Here is a 22408-nt window from a genome sequence, read left to right on the forward strand (position 1 = left end):
TCCCAATTTGTATGCTTTTATTTCTTTTTCTTGTCTGATTGCTGTAGCTAGGACTTCCAATGCTATGTTGAATAAGAGTGGTGAGAGTGGGCATCCTTGTCTTGTTCCTGACCTTAGAGGAAAAGCTTTTAGTATTTCACTATTAAATATAATGTTAGCTGTTAATATATTGTTTTTTATATTTAATTATGTAATTAGTCTTACTGGTACTCTTTATTCTACATGTGGATTCAAGTTACCATCTGATGTCAGTCTCTCTTAGCCTGAAATATTTCCTTTAGTATTTCTTATAAGGTAGCAACACATGCTTTGTCTTTGTTTACCTGAGAATGTCTTTATTTTACCTTCATTTTTTGAGGGATAGTTTTACTAAATATAGAAATATTGACAGGGGCCGGTCCAGTGGCTGAGTGGTTAAGTTTGTGTGCTTTGCTTCAGTGGCCCGGGGTTTTGCTGGTTCGGATCTTGGGTGTGGACATGCTGTTGCTCATTAGGCCACGGTGAGGTGGCGTTCCACATGCCACAGCTGGAAGGACCCACAACTAAAATATACAACCATGTACTTGGGGGATTTGGGAAGAAAAAGCAGGAAAAAAAAAAAAAAAGAAGATTGGCAACAGTTGTAAGCTCAGGTGCCAATCTTTAAAAAAAAAAAAGAGAGAGAGAGAGAAATATTGACTTTTTTTTCTTTCATCACTTTGAATACATCAGCCCACTGCTTTCTTATCTCCATTTTGTCTGATGATGTCAGCTGTTAATTTTATTGAGATTTCCCAATACATGATAAGTTGTTTTTCTCTTGCTGCCTTTATGGTTTTCTCTTTGTCTTTGAATAGTTTGCCTATGATGTGACTAGGTGTGGATCTACCTGTGTTTATCAATTTGAAATTTCTTGAACTATCATTGAACTTCTTAGATGTAAAGACGAATGTCTTGGACATTATTTCTGCAAAATTTTTTCTGCACTTTTCTATTTCTCCTTTCTTTCTGAGATTCCCATTATGCATATTTTGGTACATTTTGTACACTTGATGGTGTCGCACAGATCTTTAAGGTTTTGGTTTTTCCTGTCATTCATTTTTGTTTCCCTTCTTCAGACTGGATAATTTTTCTCGATCTATCTTCAAGTGCATGAATTCTTTCTTCTGCCAGTTTTAATTTGATGTTCATCCCCTCTAGTGAATTTTTCACCTCATTTATTATACTTTTCAACTCCAGAAATTAAATTTTGTAAAATAATTTCTCTTTTTATCTCTATTTAATGAGTCAGAGAGTCACATACTTTCTTTAATTCTTTAAATATGGCTTCCTTTAGTTCTTTGAATATATTATAAAAGTTGCTTTGAAGTCTTTGTCTGTCATGCACAACATCTGAATTCCCTTCATGATAGTTTGTATTGACTGCTTTTTTCCCATGTGTAGAGTTCACACTTTCCTATCTCTTTTCATGTTCTGTGATTTTTTTGTGTGTGTGTGGAAACTGAACATCTACCTAATGGATTTACCTGCAACCATCTTTTAAACCAGTGCCTTAAACTGACATACTAGTTTGCTTATTCTCTTGCTCTGGTAGTTCAACACTACAATCCAGTGGAACTAAGTAATATTTACTTTTAAAAAGTCATGTATAAATTCCTTTTTATTTCCTTATCTATTCAACTAATAATCTCATTTGAACTGACTGATCTAGATTATGATCATTTGCTTCATTTTAAAGATTTGTTTTAAATGTTCTTTAGCAAGCCACTCTTCTCCCTCCAGCTGCTTCTCCCTGCCCAAGCTCCATACTCCAGGTCAGCTTCCAGTCATACTATTGTTTTCCAAAGTCGAACTCCAGTTTTAGCTTGACCCAGGGTAAAGATCTATCTATGATGTTTATTTGGGCAAAACAGTCATAGGATCAGAGATGAAGCAGGGACTTTCCATGTTTTACTTTGTATTTTTAATAGGGGCTCTGAAAGGACAGATATGTTCATGAGAAAACATCTGTAGAGAAATTATTAAGGCAAGTTTCTAGTTGAATGTTAAGCTTTAATAAAATTGCTCTGAGGGGCCGGCCCCATGGCTGAGTGGTTAAGTTTGTGCGCTCTGCTTTGGCGGCCCAGGGTTTTGCCAGTTCACACATGTCACAACTAGAAGAACCCACAACTAAAAGATACAATTATGTACTGGGGGATTTGGGGAGAAAAAAAGCAGAAAAAAAAAGAAGATTGGCAACAGTTGTTAGCTCAGGTGGCAATCTCTAAAAAAAAATTGCTCTGAACGCATTCTCAGAAATTTTAGAATTGAGAACTTGTTGTAAACTTACTTGTTATTAGAAAAGAAAGACTCACTTTGTGGTGAGTTTATACCCTTTGGGAATAGAAAAATAATGTTACTAATTGAAATAAGACAAAGAAAAATCATAGCTCTGATAGAGTTTATGTTCTAAATGTGGAGACAGATAATAAATAAATGAAAAATTAATAGGTAAGATCAGATACTGCTAAGGACTAGGAAGAAAAATAAGGCAAAGTAAAGAGATAAAGTGACAGGGACTGAGAGGAGGGAAAGGGGCATGCTATTTTAGCAAGGAGAGCAGAGAAGGCTTCTGCAGTAGTCCAGGTAGAGATGATAGTGGCTTGAATAGGGCAGTGGCAGTTGAGATGTAGAGAAGTGGGCAGATTTGAAATACATTTTGGAAATTGTATTTCCAGGACTTACTGGTGGATGGAATGCGGGGCGTGACAGAAAAGTGTCAAGAGTGAGGGGCTCCCAGACCTCTGGTTAGAGCAGAATATGTGGTGGTGCCGTTCTGGGCTAGGAAAGGTTAGATAAGGAATAGTTTTGGCGGTGGCAAGACTTGCTTTTGTATTTTTTCCCCTTAATTCTTTTTTTTTCTGCTTTATCTCCCTAAATCCCCCTGGTACATAGTTGTATACATTAGTTGCACATCCTTCTAGTTGTGTCATGTGGGACACCGCCTCAACGTGGCCTGACGAACAGTGCCACGTCTGTCCCCAGGATCTGAACCGGCGAAACCCCGGCCCAGCGCAGCAGAGTGTGCGGACTTAACTGCTCGGCCACGGGGCTGGCCCCTCCCTTTAATTCTACTTTCCAATTTTTAATTCCTTTTAATTAGTCTTGTACATGTCTGTTTAAATAAAATACTGTTTAAATAATGCTCTACTTATTTTGAATGCAAAAAAAGCACTTTCTGGAAAAAAGTGGTGTGAACTAAGTAAATAGTTATAAAGTATACAATAACTAAATAATAGTCATTAAATAATAACAAAATAGTCATAAATAATGTGATTCACATAATTGGCTAAATATGTTGGATTTTATTTAGCCTTCTGAAAGCTTTTCTCTATTCAAGATATTTGGGGATTTTCCAAAGATTTAATTGCCATTTGTTTTCATGAGAAGTAAAACTTTGTGCAAAGACTCACATTTCTAAATCAACATTCAACTAAGTGTACTATTTTCAAAGTCCAGATCCACCTGCACAGATACTGCATTAATGCTGAGGATATGCTAGAGATGGTGCCAGACCCATCACTTTTATTCACATCAAATGCCTTCTGAAAACAAATACCATTTTTTTGTGTTGATGAATTTCTTATGCAAATTCTAGAAAGGCCAAGGATCTTGTCCTGTGACTCAATGACTGCAAGCATTCATAAATGAAAAGCTGGATAAATAAAACTTTTGTCAGCAAAGTAGATTTCATTGGATTTCCTTAATTTTTATTTCACAAACTTAAAAACATTTGAAAAATTTAAATCTTACCAGTAACATGTGACTCCCTGGTTGTCGAAGGACCCTCGTAGCTCTTGTGATGTGTTCTATGGCTTCCTTAAAGAACACCATGGAATGAGAAGTCTAGCAAAGGAGATGGGACAAATAAACTGATTACAGGCACAGAAAAATCTAATGTTTATTGTGGTTTTACATACAAGGATACAGGAGTGAGAATTATTATTCTAGTAATCCAGTAATCTAGACCCAGTAAACTGGTTTACATTTATGGAAAATAAATCTGCACAATGAGGATTGTTCCTATGCCAATATTCTGGTGAGCAGGGTTAAGGGGGTCATAGGCTTGAGAGAAGAGAATGAAGAGGAGAGCAACGGCATCTAGGGTGCTTTTCTATTGCTCTGTCTTGGGGTAGAACAAGTGGTGGGAGGAAGAGTCTTAGGAAATTGTTTTATGGCATCCGTGATTTTGTGGGTGTCTCTGTTCCAACACACCTCTGCCCACAACATCAATGGGAAAGATATAAAAGAGTCACATCCATTTTGTCGCTCCTTGTTGCTACTCTGGATCCTGTTGCCACACTCTCTCTTGCAATTCTTTATTTTTTTTAAAGATTGGCACCTGAGCTAACAACTGTTGCCAATCTTCTTTTTTTTTCCTGATTATTCTCCGTAAATCCCCTCAGTACATAGTTGCATATTTTAGTTGTGGGTCCTTCTAGTTGTGGCATGTGGGATGCTGCCTCAGCATGGCCTGATGAGCAGTGCCATGTCGGCGCCCAGGATCCAAACTGGTGAAACCCTGGGCCACTGAAGTGGAGCACGCAAACTCAACCACTTGGCCATGGGGTCAGCCCCTCTCTTGCAATTCTTAATTCCACTAACTCTAATCATTCAACTCCCTACAGCCTCAGCTGTGCTGCTTGTTTTTAAAATTATACGTTGTTAAATGAGACAAAATAAGATGAAACAATAAAAAATTGTATTTCTAATGGTTTGTTTTAAAATCTGAGGGCACGCTTTTTTCCTGATCTCTCTCTCAAACACATACACACCTTAAAATATTTGATTTGATATACATGTATATGTATATACATATATATGTGTGCATGTATAAATATATATATATATACATATACAGTACTCCTTATATTTTTATATATAGTATACATCTTTACCTCCAAAGATGTTGAATTCAACTTCATTTGGAATTCATTAAGTACACTGGCAAGTTTACTATAGTCATCAGTATTCTGATAGATCTTTTTTCTATGAGATTTGTTTATATCCAAGAAATCCACAAATACAGTTGCATCATTCATCAGTTTTTCTTTGGTCCATTGAATCTATTGTAAGATGATAATTTAATAGTATCTGTTAATAGCACATTTCTACTTGTTATCAAAACTAATGCAATATATCCGTATCAGAGAAGCTCTTGGGATAATAGATCTAGGCCTCAGGGGTTCTTAACCTTTTTTATGCCATGGGCCCCTTTTGGCAGTGAAACCTGTGGACCCCTTCTCAGAATACTATTTTAAAATGCATATAATAAAATACAAGAATTACAAAGGAAACCAAACATTGAAATACAGTTCTATCTAAAGACTCTTTGAGGGTCTATGGGCCCCAGGTTAAAAACCTCTGCTGTGGGAATAATATCTTGAGGTCTCACCAACAATCTGAAACAAAGAATCTTCCCTTAATCAATTGTTAATTACCACCATAGATCCGCAAGCTTCTTCACCTGCTTTCCTGGTTCACTTGGCAAACCCTTGCCTAGCTTTTACACAAGGTCATGGACTATCTCCTCTTTGAAGTCTGACCATTTCCCTCTCCCCTAAAACCAGGTACAGAAAATTACTCTTTCTTCCTTTGTTCCACCAATGTGGCATGTACACAGGTATGTCACAGCACTTACAGAAATGTATTGCACCTGTCAGGTTGTAAGGTACGTGGAGGCAGGGCCCACACTAGTTCCATGTAGGCCCTAGCACTTAGCTCACTTGGTGTCGGGTACTGGAAATTCCTAACAGGCACTCAGAAGGTGTTTAGCAACTGGCTAAAGGAAGGTTGAGGGTCAGTATAACATGATGGTTAAGAGAATATCTGGAGTCAGATATCCTGGCTTTGAATAATGACTCCACCATTTAACTAGCTATGTAACATTGGGCAAGTTCCTAGCCTCTCTCTGCCTCAGTTTCTTCATCTATAAAGTGAGGCTAATAACGGGCTAACGACATCCCTACCTGGAACGGATGTTATGGAGATTAAAATAAGTAATGATATGTAAAGCTTTTAAAAACAGTGCCTGGAATATTCTAAGTGGTAACTATTATTAGAGTTATCAGATTATTTTTTTAAAAGCTAACCAGCCAACCAATTGATTAAATGGTATTGTATAAACCAACATTCTTAAAGGAGTAATTTACATCCTTATATCCTTAAGGAAGGCTTGGTTAATATGTCTCTAGTTTGGGTTTTGTAGCTGTTCTTGTTGCCATAGGCTGACTTCTGCCAGAGCAAGACCTGTTTCCGTAAGTATTTGCCTGCTCATTTTCTATGCCTCTACATCTATTCCTTCATCTAGCAAAGTCTTAAGACCAAATTGCAGGTGGCATTTATAGGAAGGGAGTTTAGGGATTTCTCCTGGGACAGGAATTAGCTTTCCTTACACAGTTATTTTAGCAAAGTCTCTGCATTCCTTCCTTCCTTCATTCACCTCAGATAGATTGATCCAGCACTAATTGGGAGAAAAGGAGAATGTTAAATTCTGGAGATTTAGGTAGGGATTTAAAAAAAAAGACTTTGTGTGGAACTGATAGGTTAGGGAGAGAGATAGGCAATTACATTATAATTCTATGACAGGAAAAGCCCTTAGTCCTATAAGAATATAAAGAAAGAACAATTAACCTGAAAACGTGTGGTGTTGATCAGAAAACGCCACCAAGAGAGAAGAGGCATGAGCTGAATCCTGAAGGAGGCCAGGAGTGAGCTGGGAAGTGACCCATAGGTGAAAAGGAGAGGCAATAGAGACTGTGCTGCGTTCTGGCTAGAACCTGGGGGTGAGATGCTCAGATTCCTAACACAGATGGAGGCGTGGGTGGTAATGCCAGTCACTGAGGTAGGGAACACCAGGGCATGGCGTCTGGGGGACAGAGAAAGTGCAGTGGACACAGACTTGGAACGGTTTTGCAAGTCGAGTAAGAAGTGCCCAGAGTAACAAAAGACTGATTTAGAAGTCAAACCCAGGTCTAACTCTAGATTTCAGGCCTTTTCTGCCAAACCACTGCTGTATTTGAAATGTAGATATAAGGTCTAGTTCTTTTCAATATTATGATAGCTTTCATTTATTGAGCACTTCCTATATGTCAGAAACTATTCTGAACACTACACAAATTAGTGCCATTAATTCTGACCACAAGTCCTATGAGGTAGATACAATTAATACTCTTTCTTTAGAGGTGAGGAAACTGAGACAGAGGAGTCACTTGCCCAAGGTTCCACAGCTCAAAAATGGAGGGGCTGGGCTTTGAATGTGGGCAGAGCCTGTGTCTGTAACCTCTATAATCAACTGCTTCTCAGGCTGTTAGGGAAGAACAGCAAGAACAATAGAAGAGTGGAGGAGAGAGTCTAGCGTCTGTGTGAAAGGAACTAGGTACAAGAGGGGTCTGAAGCATCACCAAAGAGTAGCCCTAAGGAGGGAAATGAAGAAGGGCACATAGAGACCTGAGAGATGCTAGACAAGTGAGTGGAGGGGGTGGCGGGTGTGGAGATGGAAAAAGAATTGCTCCTGTGCACTTAATGGAAAGATTATTTTACCAGATGTCAAAAAAAAAATTGGAGGATAGAAGTGATATGGATAAACATGAATAATTATATCAAGAAGAGTCTGGGCTGAAAAGCAGAAAACTTGAATTAAAAGAAAGTAATGATGGGCGTGTCCAGAAAAAACTTAAAAGCCTGCCTGAATTTGTGACTTATCTAAAAAACATATATGTATACATATACAAATACATATATATTATATATACAGACATAGATTTACACATATGTATATACATTGTATTCTGAGTTTATATGTGTGTATCTCTATGTATAAAGTTTGTATTCCCAAATTCTCTCTCACTGTTGTAAATATAGTTTTACCTTTGAATTTATTTTACTTCCTGGACTGCTATGAATAGGGTGAGAGAAAGTGGCACCACCAAAGGCGAGAGAAAAGAAAAGAAGAGTCACCTTTGAAATTCCAGAGGAATTCTCTTGAGAAGAGTTAGCAAAGATGTATAGTAATGGAATGCAGCTTACTGCTCCATTTAATTACAACCCTTTTAGTGTGAATCAGTATACTGAAGCGCTTTCCTTTGTGACCTGGACTAAAGAGGCACCATGAAAACTAAATTTCAAAGGGCTTGTGGGGTAGCAGAATTTGCCAACCCAAAATTTATCTCTTTGGCTTGATTTTTTTTTAATCTTTCTTTTTCTTTTTTTAAAGACTTTATTTTTCCTTTTTCTCCCCAAAGCCCCCAACTACATAGTTGCATATTTTTAGCTGTGGGTCCTTCTAGTTGTGGCATGTGGGATGCTGCCTCAGCATGGCTTGATGAGCGGTGCCATGTCCGCGTCCAAGATCCAAACTGGAGAAACCCTGGGCTGCCAAAGCAGAGTGCACAAACTTAACCACTTGGCCACAGGGCTGGCCATGGCTTGATTATTTTTAAGAACAAGACTCAGGAAGAAACTTTGACCTTCCCCCTAACTGCCTAAAAGAACTTAAGACAGAAGGCCTGTTTCAGGAAGGAACTATAGATAACTATAGTATCATATGAATGAAGTGTGGTAGACAGGGAGGAACCTAGCAAGGCCCATTTGATCAAAATCCTCCCCATGTCCCATTGTCTTTGCAAGGCATGGCAAACACTTGTCTACCAAACAGTTGCTTTCTGTCTCCATGTGAATTGCCTTCCTCCCCTTTGAAGTCCCAAACCACTACCCCCAACATCTTCCTCTGTCTTTTAGCTGAAGATGGTATTTAAGGTGGTAGCTTTGGCGACTTTGGTGAGTTACTCAGTTTTCCTGGGTTTCTCCCATGTATACATTATTAAACTTGTTTTATTTTCTCCTGTTATTCTGTTTCATGTCAATTTAATTCTTAGACCAGCCAGAAGAACCTAGAAGGGTAAAGGAATATTTCTTCCTCCTCTACAGACTAGAGAGGAATGAAAGATCTTGTTGAGGTATCAAGAGAGTATACACTTCTGCTAGTCTTGGAGAAAAATTAGCAGTTTTGAGGCTCCTAAGAGGGCAAACGCATGAGCAAAGGCATCAAGACCTTACCATTTCCAACATATCAAATCCATACTTATTCATTTTTCATATATATTCATGGAATTGTTAATGAAGTTTTTTTCATTAATATTATAGAAACGTTTGAGGACTTTTATAAAACAACACTTTTGTCCAAGACACCATTTAAAATAGTTTTTAAAATCTAAGTTTACCTGAAAATAATTCTCAATTTCCTTTGAAAGAAACTGATAGAAAAGCCCTTTTTCAGTCTGTTCAATTAAGCGATCATGAAACACTCGGGTGGCTTCATGAACAAAGAAGAGAGCAGCCATCTCTTTGGAGTTAATAACAGCCTTGTCAGCTTGCAGCAATCCGAGGAGAAGCTATTATGGATTTAAAAATAACATTTTTTTTAAACATTAGTAGGGTAGTATGTGAAGTAAAAGCTCATTTTGGCAGGTTTATGTTTCCATAAAACTGGAAGCAATTATCCAAGGTATTGTCAATTTCTCCAAGTGATAATCTGGATTTTTGATGAGATGGGCAAATTATAAGTCAGGGAAAACTGGCATAACATCACCCTTAGAGGCAGAGGGTTTAAGGATTCCTCAGCCATGTCTAGTGAAGGCCGTGTTGGATGGGAAGCCATGAGTCCTGACTATGGTGCTGACATGGAGGCAATGGGGTGGTGGTGATACAGAGATGCTTCTTAAAGTTAATATGTTCTAAGATTCTTAATTTGGATTAAAAAAACCTTATAACCTATTTCAAACATTGTATATGCTATTTTGGGATAAAGTCCTGATAGCAAGGAAAGACCAAATTCAAAAATTGGTTTTTTTTAGCATTTTGATTCTGAAAATTATTTGACCAAGGGTGTGACTAAATCAGCACTGTTGGTAACATTCTTGGGTGTAAAAAGCAAGACTCGTGAAAATTCAAGCATGCTTGTGAAATGCATACATGCTGTCATTTTCTGAGAGCCATAATAAAATCACAGAAATAAAGCAAAACCAAAGTCTATGTTAAAACTTTGTCATTTCTTTCCCTGCTGAGGATCTTAGCCAATATTCTAACAGTCTTAGTGGTTTCATCATTGAATTCCCTGCATGGAATTTTTTAAACTGGCTCATGGGATAAGCTATTAAAAAATAGCAACCTAAATTTCTCTTTTTTTTCTCTGTTAACAATTTAATGTTGACAGTGTCAATGAGTAGGGAAATGAAGAGACACAGAGGGAGAGAAAGAGGAAGTCAATTTAGTAAAATTACATTTCTTCAACTTAAATTTTAAAACCAACCTGGAGAATGAATTGTAAAACAAACCTTAAAGACATCTCGAAGATTAAACATATAGTGACATTTCGTTGGAGTTGGTAACATGCTCTGACATACTTGATAGTATATAGCGAGAGAGCAAGATATTATTTGATCCTTACTTTTCTGAACATCAGATGTGAAGTTATTAATGGAGAAATACATTCCCAAATGAGCCTTTAAAAAGAAATTTTATGATTTAGTTTGCCAAAAATTTTAGGCACAGACTATTTCTAGTTTATTCCTACTGAAAAGGAGATGTGTGTACTATAATGGAGGATTAATTTTGTTCAAAATGCTAATAAAAGAATACATTAATCAGATGGCAGACTAGTACCAAGACACTCTGGGTGTTGCAAACTGGGGAAAATTCTAATTGCTCCTAGTTTGTTGAATGATGTAGAAGTATGTGTTACATGTTCTCTGGGGACAATTTATGCCCCACCTGTGTGTATACCAGGTGTGCTGAGAATTCTTCCATGTCCTCACTCCCCAGTAGATGTTACAAGAAGAAATATAAAGTGATAGAACTATTAGCTCAGTTTGGATTGGTATATGTATATATATTCTTCTACGTCAGGTTTTCTTTGAGGTGTGGATTATTGATCACCTGTAGAATTACCAAGTGCTTTTTGAAAAATGGATTTTAGAAATTTATCTTTAAATTTTATGTTATAAAGAAGAAAAACACAATTAATTTTAAAGAATTTAATAATCTTGCATAAGATTTTTCTAATTAGATTTCAAGTTGAGCCATTTTCCTAATAAGATATTTCAGAATTTTTTTCTCTCAATATTTTTTATTCTGTCAGGAAAAGAAAAGAACAAATTAATACTAGCAAAAATCTGGTGTGCTTGTTAATAATGTAGATTCCTGGGCTCCATCCCAGATATTCTGGATCAGCATCTCTGAGAACAAAGTCTTGGGATCTGCATTTTAAACATGTATTAAACATGCCCCACTAATTATGTTTTTGTTATTTAGAGACAAGTTATAACAATAGGTCAGAAATTATGGGGGGAGGGCTTAAATCCATCCCCTTAGGAGAATTTTCCTTCAATATTAGTGGTTTTAAGTTCTAACATTTTCCCTCATACTATGGAATTAAATTTTTTTTTTTGGTAGAAAATGAGCTCGATGCATTACCTGGAAAATAGTACGTAAGGCACTTTGTGGAGGATGAGGCAATACCAGAATGGAAAAATGTTTGAGGAGACGTGGGCTAATATTCCTCCCACCAACTGGAGGAACACAAGCTGCAACTAGAGAGAGATCTTGAATATTCTGTGGGAAGAGCAAAAAGGAAGAGTAACTAAATATATCTGTAGAAAGAGAAATATATACCCATTTCCCAGCTCCAAATGGATGTAGGATTTTAAAATGTTTATGAAAAAGATTAAGATTATTATTTACTGCAAAATAAAAATTATGAGGGTAATAGAATCTATTTTCTTAGAAGTAACCCATCCTAAAATGTAATTTCAAGACATGTTACTTCCGAGAGACTTTCTAAATGTCATCAGGAAATAGCCTACTTAAAAAAAAAAGCAATCATCGGAAAATAAGCAATATGTTATTGAGGCTAGCAATGAGGATTCTGGTGATAAGTGAGAAATCAGGAGAAGAGCCTGGTGAATGTCTTTCCAGAAAAACCAGGATTGGCTTGGGGTGAGAAGATGCTTGACTGTTTACATAATAATGGCCATTTGCCATATTACAACTGCACAGAATTGTATAGGTAGGTGGAGGAATCATATGATAACCTAGTCTACTCACAATTGGGCTGCTTTTAACAACTTTGTTCCTGCCTATGCCCACGTCCACGAAAACCGACATCCCTTAAAAGGCCTGTCTTAGTATTTTCTTGACAGTTCGAGGAACTTCTTCAGGTTGTGCATTCCAGACCCATTTCTTGCTTTCTCTTTTTGCCTAGTCTCCTGGATTCTCCCTGGGTAGGCTGCATCTGGATTCTTCTCTCTGCCTTGGGTTGATGGTTGGTTCCACTCACCAGCCAGTGTGTGTTATCTAGGATCCTGGGCCCAAATTTGTCTGAGACTTGAAACTGTCTGTAATGCAACCACCTAATTTTACAGATGAGGATCCAAGGCCCAGAAAGTTTAAGTGATAAAGTCAGTTCTGAATACTGGACTTGTGATTTTCAGAGAAGAAATCAACCAGGAGAAAAATGCATTTATTTTTCAAAAAGCTTAAGCCATTCTGATTTGGTTCAATGTAACAAAAATAATTGCAGAGAAATACCTCTCTGGGAATTTTTTTGACTTTGCAATGCTCCTGAAAATCCTTGCTTTATGTTCTTGAAAATAACGATGCAGAGCAGTCTTACATAGAGATTAAAGATGTATTTGTTAGGCCACATTTCACTAGCTTTTCCTATATGCATTAACTGTTCATGCATTGAAAAATTTGATTAACTATTGATGTGTTAACAATAGTGAGCATTATTTGACTCAGAAACTAAACCTATGACACACTTGAAATTTTTACTAAGATCTAATCCTACTAAAAGTAGAATTTCTGTGAATCCAGGGACCTGTGCTAAATTGCAAAGATGTAATTGACATGGTCAAATTAGGGTCTCAACTTTGCTCTACATGTCCATCTGAATAGATTTTAAATTTCTCACTTAATTCATTCAACATTGTTTAAATATTTATCATTAAGTAACAATATTTAATGTGAACAAAATCTTAGTATATACTGTACCTTCCATGCAATTTTTTGAGGATCATAAACTCCTCCCAAATCTAATAATTGTCTGATTAATTCCAGGGGTGGCTGTGCTCCATACATATCTGATTCTGGCATATTCAGATCATCAATGAATATTACAATCTTAAGGAAGACAAAAAATATTAAAATATATTGATTAGTACTGCCTTTCTTTAAATTACAAATTAGGAATATTAATTATGCTATGGCATAAGAACAAAATTATATGTAATGATATGTCTGTTTTTTTCTTAAAAAGTAGCAGACCAAATTCTATTTTGAAGATACTATTTTAGAAAACAGTAAGTTTTCAAAATAGTAGAAACTCTACTTACTATAGACCCACAATAATTACATCTAATAATAGTTAGAATGTACTTGATGCTGCATAAAGTAATCTAATTGTGGCTATTACAAAGGAACGTGGTTATTATTTATTCAAAATTTACATATTGAGTGCCTACTATTGCAAGGCACTGTTTTAGGTATTTATTTTATATGTACCCTGGATAAGGAATAAGATTGTCATCTGGAACTAGACTTTTAAAATTCTGTTGCAAATGCTGTTGACATGAACAATTAGCAGAAAATTCAGACATTTACAATTTTTAAAATTGTATTGCTTTCCACCTCAGAAAATATTATGCATTGAAGTGCACTGATTGTAATCTCTGTGTGTATTAGCCCTTTTAGATTGTATTTATTTTTGTAAAACAAGTAAAAATTTTTTTAAAAACCCCAGGGGGCTGGACCCGTGGCCGAGTGGTTAAGTTCGAGCACTCCGCTACGGCGGCTCAGGGTTTCTCTGGTTTGGATCCTGGGCACGGACATGATACCACTTGTCAGGCCACGTTGAGGTGGTGGCCCATGTGCCACAACTAGAAGGACCCACAACTAGAATATACAACTATGTACTGGGGGGATTTGGGGAGAAAAAGCAGAAAGAAAAAAAAAAAGAAGATTGGCAACAGTTGTTAGCTCAGGTGCCAATCTTTAAAAAAAAACCCAAATAGCCATTTATTTTGAATTACCTAACTACCTAATTTTTAACTGTCAATATCATTTTTTTTTAGTAAGACACTCAATTGCCCCTCTTTTGCATCATAAACTGATGATTATAGACAGACTGGTTTGACTGAAATTTCTCTTTCTTGCATTTTTCATTCGTGTAATTAGATTGACCAATTATTATTCTTTTCAAAATCCCTAAAATGTACCCAATTAGGCAAAGACCCACCAAGTTTATCCAAATCTTCAGTTAAAATCAAGGAAATGTGAAGCAAACCACTAAAAGCTCTTGAAATTGACACCCCAGGGGTTAAACCCAGAGGCACCTAAGGAACCCATGTAATTTTCTTATTAATGAATCCTGCAACTCTCTTGACCCTGAGCTTATTTTTCATTTTTTTTGAGGAAGATTAGCCTTGAGCTAACATTCACTGCCAATCCTCCTCTTTTTGCTGAGGAAGATTGGCTCTGAGTTAACATCTGTGCCCATCTCCCTCTACTTTATACGTGTGACACCTGCTACAGCATGGCTTGATAAGTGGTGTGTAGGTCTGCGCCCAGGGCTGCTGAAGCAGAACGTGCGAACTTAACCACTACGCCACAGGGCAGGACCCTACCCTCAGCTTATTTCATGTTACTGATTTGGACTCACTGGTTATAAATTTCAATTGTGACCAAGTGTCTAGTTCAACAAACGGACAGTTAATGTGCCAGGCAGACACAGGGTAAGAATAAGGAACGTGCATCACCAGTTCAAGAAAGCAGTTCTTGGAGTTATAACAAGGCTATTCTCTTGATACCTTTCCCTGAGGCTGTGGATACCACAAGTTTCTCTTCCTCTTATAGTCCCAAGCCATGGTCACAGGAAGAAAATGTGGTAAAATATACAGTAACAAAACAATTGGCATCTAACTCATTTTCCAGTGTTCTGATTTGCTGATGTTTAATCCAGATACCAGTAGATTCTTTTGGTTTTAGTAATTCTGAATCAGTATAATTCATCATGTTGGAAACTGAATTATATTGATTTGAAAGCCAAAGTTTCCATTATAAACTATATTTTCTAGTAATGTTCAGGAGTTTATGTTACACATCTTTTTTATTAGTATTAATTAAAATAAATCACTTTATCACTTAAGCAGATCAGTCAACAAGTCCTGGAGGTGTTTCACCTTGTTGTTTTTTGGTGCTCCAAGAGTGTCTTTACTTCTCCTTACTAACTTTTTAAGGATCATCTCCTTGGCTTTGGCAGCTGTCATACTGACGCTAAAATTTATTGTAGAGACTGTAACTCCTTTATAACCATTTTTAAAAGAACTTTCTTCAGTTCTAACTTCTGGCTTTTTAGTAGTCTTATCTAGGATGCCAAATATGGAAAGAAAAGTTTAGAACACTTTAAGAATATTTTTGCTTTAAAGTATTAAGAAATGTGAAAATTACATCGTTTTACTATATTGTTGTCATTTTCAAGAACTTACTCTGAGGACAATTCAGTGAGAGAAAGAATACCAACTTTGAAATGTTTACAAATATTTCCTTACTTTACATGGTGAACAGTGTCTCTGCAACCATAGCCAACGCAACAGTATGAAAACTCAGTGAACCATCCATTCATTTATGCACAATAGACACATATAACGTTTTATGCTTTAAAATATTTAGATTTGCAATATGCTATATTTATAATGAAATTACACATGAAAGATCTAAAAGCAGCATGCAGGTGTGGCCACCAAAGGTATCGGAATTAGGATGCATGCCTTGGGTGAGGATCATCCAGAACGGTTATTTGGGATGGTGCTGTAGCAAACGTAAAAGTAAAAACAAAAACAAAACCCCTTCTGGCAGGAATCTTGTGGTCAGGCTCCCTTTCCCTTTCTACAGCTATCTCTGGGCCACCCAATCTCTTCTTCAGAAGTGGAGTTACTGCTCCCAAGACTACGAAGTCAGAATTTTCAAGGATGAGGCTCCTGAAACTCCACGTGTGTTTCTGTCGTAGAGACTGATTTGAGAAGGTCTACAGAAGCATAACTTTTGTATTACAGTATTTCTAAAAGCATTAAAGAATAATACAGACAGACATCGCCTTCAGTTACTTCTAGACTTAGTCTAAGGTTCTGCTGATAAGCCAGAGTATGTGCTTCCTGGTAAGCAGATCTCACACTCCTCCACTATCACCATTCCAGCTTTGGAGTGGGGCAGAACAGGCTGAGAGGGTAGAGAATATTTTTCAGGGCATGTTATTTTAAACTATCAATTGAAATTTTCATTCTGAGATTTCTGACAGTATGAAATGACTTGCATATGGCTGAGATAGGAAGGTCTGGAAACTACTGTAATACCTACCTTGACTTCCAGTTGCTGTCTTATGAGTTTCAGAAAGCAAGATGCTGATATTTTGCTTCAGGCTGTTGGAATAAAATGTTTGAAGGGTTCAAAAGTAGCCGTATGAAGAAAATATAATGAAAGTATCAATGTGTGGTTGATTTTACTTCTATCTCCTACAAGGAAGCAAAGTTTTTTTTCCTGTTCACATTTTTACAGATAAAACTAATGTCACCGTTAGGCCTGATACCCAAATTTAACAAAATATGAACTTACTCTAAAAAACAAACTGGGCAAATTCCTAGGATATCAGCCTATTGGGTATCTTCAGGGAAAGTAAGCCATTAACTCACTTGTCCCTTTATAAAATGCATTCTGCCTTATGGATCACTCAACAAAAACCCTATTTACCTTTATTTTGGTCTTGTCTTCAGGTGTTTCTTTCTCTAACATTATCTTCCTTTATTGTTAAAATCCACTTCAGTTTAAACATTGAACATACAGTAAAATATATTTTTTCAGACTCCATTATTCATGATTATAATAATTTAGATAAGAAATGACTCATTGTATTAAATACTTCAAAAATTATTTCTCTAACTCTTAAGGCCTTATTTAAGTGTAGTAGGATTCTACTCCAAAATCATTAGTGTAAGATGTAGACGATGGTGGCTTAGACTAAAAGTGGCATTGAAAAAAGCAAGGTAGAGGAATTCAAGATGTATTGTGAAGACAGAGCAGACTTGACTAGTACAAGACTGGTTGTGGGGCAGGGGAAAATGAGGACCCAGTTGGGAGGAGTCAGATGGGCCATTAGAGGTGGGCCGGTCAACACAAAGTGGGCCATTCAAGGATGACTCCTAGATTTCAGGCTTGAATGACTGAGTCTCATTTATTGCAATGAAAACCACTGGAAGAAGAATAGGTTTGGAACAGAAATTAAGAGTTATGTTTTGACTATGTTAATGTTGAGATGTTCACAAGATATCCAAGTATATACATGACATAGGCAGTTGGCTATGAGTCTAATGATTAGAGCAAAGGGCCTGATATGGGCCTCTCCACAGTACTATCTTCCTACTCGATTCAGACAGCAGCAAGCTTCTCTAATCTTTTAATTAGAATTAGAATTAACTTTAAAAACTTGCACTTTTTATTTGCACAATTTAGATTTCTTTTTAATTTTTTTTTCCTTCAGGAAAAGACAGAATGACAAAGTTCTTTACAAAGAATGTTTTTACATCTGATAAGAAGAAAATATTTCTAGTGCAAGAGAACCAATTATACGCAACACTTTACTTGTATGTTTTAGGTGCATTTTTCCAGGAAGGAAAATAGTTTATAGCTGTACTTCGTTATGTTAAACAAAAATTAAGATTTTAAATTTAGTTATATTTAAAATAAATGTAAGAATTTCTCATTTAAAGGCATTAATCTAGTTGTTACTACTTTGGAAAAGTAAAGACTTTCTTCTTAACTCCTCATTCTCATTTTTACATAACAAGTTTGCATTTATATTTTAAAGCAAACATTTCTTTTATCAGACAAATCAAATTGAGTTTAATATATACAACCTTGATTTTTTAATTTCATGATATAATAGGACTTCTCCTAAAATCGACCCATGTTTCACATTAAATGCTCCTGCGCCCTCTAACTTCTCAAGTATTTGATTCATGGCAGTGGTTTTCCCAACACCAGAGTCTCCTAAGGGAAAAAAAAAATACATTGTTAGAATTATATGCAAGAAAATGAACAGATGCTAACGTATTAAAATGAACCAATAACATTTTCTTTCACTTGAAAATTTCATTGAAAGTATGTTTTTACTATTCCCTTTTTCACAAATGTGGTTAAGGGTGGGTAAACTAGGGAGTTAACATGAAAACCTCTCAAATTATTTGAATTATTTACATCTCTTACAAAAGGATAGATTAGGAGTTAACTGTTATTTTTATTTAATGTTCACTTAAGCCCATCACAAATCTTTTTGTTTTATAGCACATCAGAACTACTACATGAAGTTAATTTCCCTGAACAATTTTGCCATTTCTCTGGGGGAGAAATTTGATGATAAACTCCTTATTGCAGCTGAACAGGAAGTCATGAATTTGCAATTCATCAACTATTAAGTAAAAATAAGAATTTTCTTAGACCAAACCGGAGGCAAGTTATGGGTTATCTGAGAGTTCCAACTTCATTTTGCCTGAATACTTTGAGTATGGAACTTGGAGGGATACTATTGCCTCCAGTTAGAGGAAACACAACTTAGAGAGCGGGAAAAGGTAAGTGAAGGGGTTGCAATAAAAGTCAGCAGAGGGCAGGAGCTATATCAAATTAGTCCTTTGATAATGGTAAAAGACTGAAAAATTTTAACATTGGGTTGAGGAATTATGTGTGTAAATTTTTTCTAACCAGGCAATTTCTTTTAATTTTTTCCTTGCATGCGGTTATGTAAGTCAGTCTACAGGCTACAGAGGCCATACATATATTAATCCAACAGTTCTACTCCTGGAATTTGTTTTAAAGGTAAGGAAAAGATGAAAAAGATTTATAATGCCCAGTATTGGCAAACACTGGGGAAATGGGCATTCATATACTGTTGGTAAGAATATATATTGATATAGTCACTAAAGCTTTTCAGGGCATATTTTTTTTCCCACTTATAAAGTAAAATGGTTAGACTAAATAATTACTAAACCTCTTCCTAATTCTGAAATTCTCCTTCTTTAAATATTTTTAATACCTGTGAGAAGTACAGGGCAGGAACTCTTTAAAAGGAGGCTGATGAGAAACGAAAGGGACATTGTGTCTCTGGTAGCAGTAGGATTAATGTTCTCTCCATATTCTGTTATCTTCAAGAGGTTTTCACCTGATCCTTGAGGATCAGCCAGTATTGAAGTTCCTAAGTTAAAATTTAAAAAAAAGTTTCAGATGACCTATAAATAAAATATTAACCTAATCTTTTAGGTACTAAATACTTTTTGGGAAAGTCTGTACATCATAAAGCAATTTAAACATATATAGATAAGCCAAAATTGTTGCAAGTGCCTGGGGGGTCTCTGCTGATCTTAGAAACTGTCTCTTTCACACTCTCACCTGGTGAACTCACCACACATTCCTAAATCCACTCTATGCAAACTCTGACTTTCCTTCTGCCAAACCTACTATCTGCCCTCATACCAACGCAAGCGTCTCCTCCACTTTCCCTCCAGCAAAAATGAAGACAGGCGCTCTCTGCCAAAGCCTCCTACAGTCCTTTCTCAAGAACTTCACTTCTTTGGTAATCTTTCTCCCCACCACTATCTGTCTCTTCCTTTCTCTTGAAATTTTCCATTGTACAAACATATATGTGCTAGTATCTCTTTTTATTGGTTAAACCATGTGAAACTGACATTTTTATTAAGTAAAAACCAGTCAAATTTTATATGACATAAAACACACTCACACACAACCCCCAAAACTAAATAAATTTCCCTTAATCCCACAGCTTCCAATAAATACTACCCCAATTTTTTCCCTTATTACACAGCCAAAACTCTCAAAAGGGTTAAATACAACATAATATCACTTCTTCACCTTTTATTCACTCTTTTTTTAAATTAAAAATTACCTGAATAGCTAATACGTTCACATAGTACACAATTCAAAAATACATAAAGGTATGCAATGAACAGTTAGTTTCTTTCTCATACCTATATCCTAGTCACCAGGTTCCAATACCGTGCATACTGTTCTGCAATTATTTTAAACTCACTGCGTTTTAGAGATCCTTATATACCAGTAAAGACTTTATTCTGCTTAATATTATTCCATTTAATGAATGTACCATAAATTTTTTACCAATGCTCCAGTGATGGATATTTGTGGTGTTTCCACCCTTTCGCTACTATAAATAAAGCTGAGTTTCTGTAATATACATATGTCATTTTGCACATATGTGGAATAATTTCTTCTAAGTAGAGTTGCTGGGTCTCTTTAAACTGGCATATGATTTATAATTTTGATAAATATTGACAAATTGTCCTCTAATCTTTGAAAGTCTTTGACTCCTCACACCCTTACCAAAGGTATCAAACTTTTTGATCCTTGTCAGTGTTATAGGTGAAAAATTGTATCTAATTCTAGTTTAGTTTGCAGTTCTCATATTATGAGTCAATTCTTCTCATATTTCAGAGCCATTTCTTTTTATGTGAACTATTTATTCATAGTCTTTATTTTTTCATAGAATAGGCAACTGGTCTTTTACTTTGATTTGTCGAAGCTAGTTCTATATTAAAGAAAGTAGCTTTTTGTGATATGACTTTACTTATTACCGGTTTTATGTTTCAATTATGTTCTCCTCTTGGCTTGTAGGATTTGTGTCATATTTAGAATGTCTTCCCCATTCCAATATTATTTCAAAATTCTCAATTTTTAAAAATACTTTTATGTTTTTTTAAAAAGCATTTTATTTTTTTGATTCTCTTGTTAGCTGGTTGAACTAATACCATTTGTTGACTAATCTACTCCCCAAGTGATCTGAAATGCCACCTTTGTTATTTGCCAAGTTCCTGGATGTGTTTGTCTTTACTGTCTGACATACTCTTTTTCATTGATCTTTCTGTTTTTTATGTCTCAGTACTACCGTTATTACATTTGGTTAAGCTAGTCTGTCCTAATTATTTCCTGGCTATTCTCACCTGTTTAACTTTTCTATATGGAATTTAGAATCAGGTTCTCTAGTCCCCACCCACCTATTTTTATTTTATTTATATATATTTTGTTTATACATTTTGTTTATATATTTTGTTTATATTTTATATTTATTTTTATATTATATTTATATTTTGTTTATATATGTTTATTGGGATCATCTTTATGGATTAATTTAGGAAGAATGAATATCTTTATGACGTTGGATCTTATAAGAAAACATAGCAGGCTTTTTTATTAGTATATCATAAGAGTGTTTTCTTCATATTGGTTTTGCATATTTCTTGTTAAGCTTAGTCTTAAGTATTTCATCTTTTATTCTTTGTTTCTTTTCCACTATTATAAATGAGATCTTTTCTTTCATTTTTATCTTGTAACTGGTTATTGTTTGTATGTACTGATAAATAAATGACAAGCAGTAGGATATTGGAATATACGAAGAAGCCATTTGGTGTAAAACTAATTTGTCCTGAACTTGTTTTTTCCAAAAGGGCCTTGTGTGGCCATCGAGCATGCATTGCACATCTGCTTTAAGTATTTACTATGTCCCAAAGACAAGAACAATGCTCTTAAAGATAAAGATGTAACTTCCCCCACATTTGCATTTCCTTAAGGATAAGTATCTCTCCCTAAACTAAGGATTGATTGCTGATCTGCTGCGCTCACCTTGTGACCACCCACCTTGAGACTGCCGACCTGCTGTGTTCACTGAATTGCTGTGCTGGCAAAGCAGTCTTGTGACTGTTATAAAAGGTCCATTCCAATCATACGTGATACATGCTCTTTGACAGTGTGCAGTAACCACTCTGTACATCCCCATGTCTTTGGAGTGTTCTCTTCCTTTGTGAAAGGACTCTCCTGGGCTATACAGTCTTCAGGGTTGGCTCATAATAAACTCACACCAATTTTGATTTATAGATTGTTTATGGATTATTTGTGTTGACGATATGAAGAATATTGATTTCCATATGTTATTCTGTATTTAGAGATATAACTAAATTCTCTAATTGTTCATAATAGTTTTTAAGTTGATCTTTGAGTTTTCCAGATATTTTATTATAACATCTGCAAATAATGAAAATTTAACCACCTCTTTTCAAAATTTTGTATCTCTAATTTTTTCTCCTTTCTAATTACATTGACTAGTATCTATAGAACATTAAATTAAAATGCTGAATTTTAATGGTAATGCTTCAAATATTTCCCCATTAAGTAAGATTCTGTTGTTGTTGTTGAGTTCTTAACTTCTAATAATATTTTCATTTCTAGAAAGTATATTTGGTTCATTTTCAAATGGGCTATATCA

General features: G+C 35.7%; 1 protein-coding gene across 1 annotated transcript in view; it reads right to left on the reverse strand.

Moving 5' to 3' along the window:
• Positions 1–22408, reverse strand: part of DNAH14 (dynein axonemal heavy chain 14) — a 417001-nt gene that overhangs the window by 113565 nt on the left and 281028 nt on the right. The window contains exons 46-55 of the mRNA XM_023632738.2: positions 19154–19312; positions 17982–18114; positions 16429–16490; positions 15255–15439; positions 13069–13197; positions 11491–11628; positions 10353–10520; positions 9240–9410; positions 4917–5084; positions 3772–3864 (exon numbers count right to left, since the gene is read on the reverse strand). Of these exons, the coding sequence (XP_023488506.2) occupies positions 3772–3864; positions 4917–5084; positions 9240–9410; positions 10353–10520; positions 11491–11628; positions 13069–13197; positions 15255–15439; positions 16429–16490; positions 17982–18114; positions 19154–19312 (1406 nt within the window). The remainder of the gene's footprint in view (positions 1–3771; positions 3865–4916; positions 5085–9239; positions 9411–10352; positions 10521–11490; positions 11629–13068; positions 13198–15254; positions 15440–16428; positions 16491–17981; positions 18115–19153; positions 19313–22408) is intronic.

The sequence above is a fragment of the Equus caballus genome, chromosome 30 (genome assembly GCF_041296265.1).
Source record: "Equus caballus isolate H_3958 breed thoroughbred chromosome 30, TB-T2T, whole genome shotgun sequence".
Lineage (NCBI taxonomy): Eukaryota > Metazoa > Chordata > Mammalia > Perissodactyla > Equidae > Equus > Equus caballus.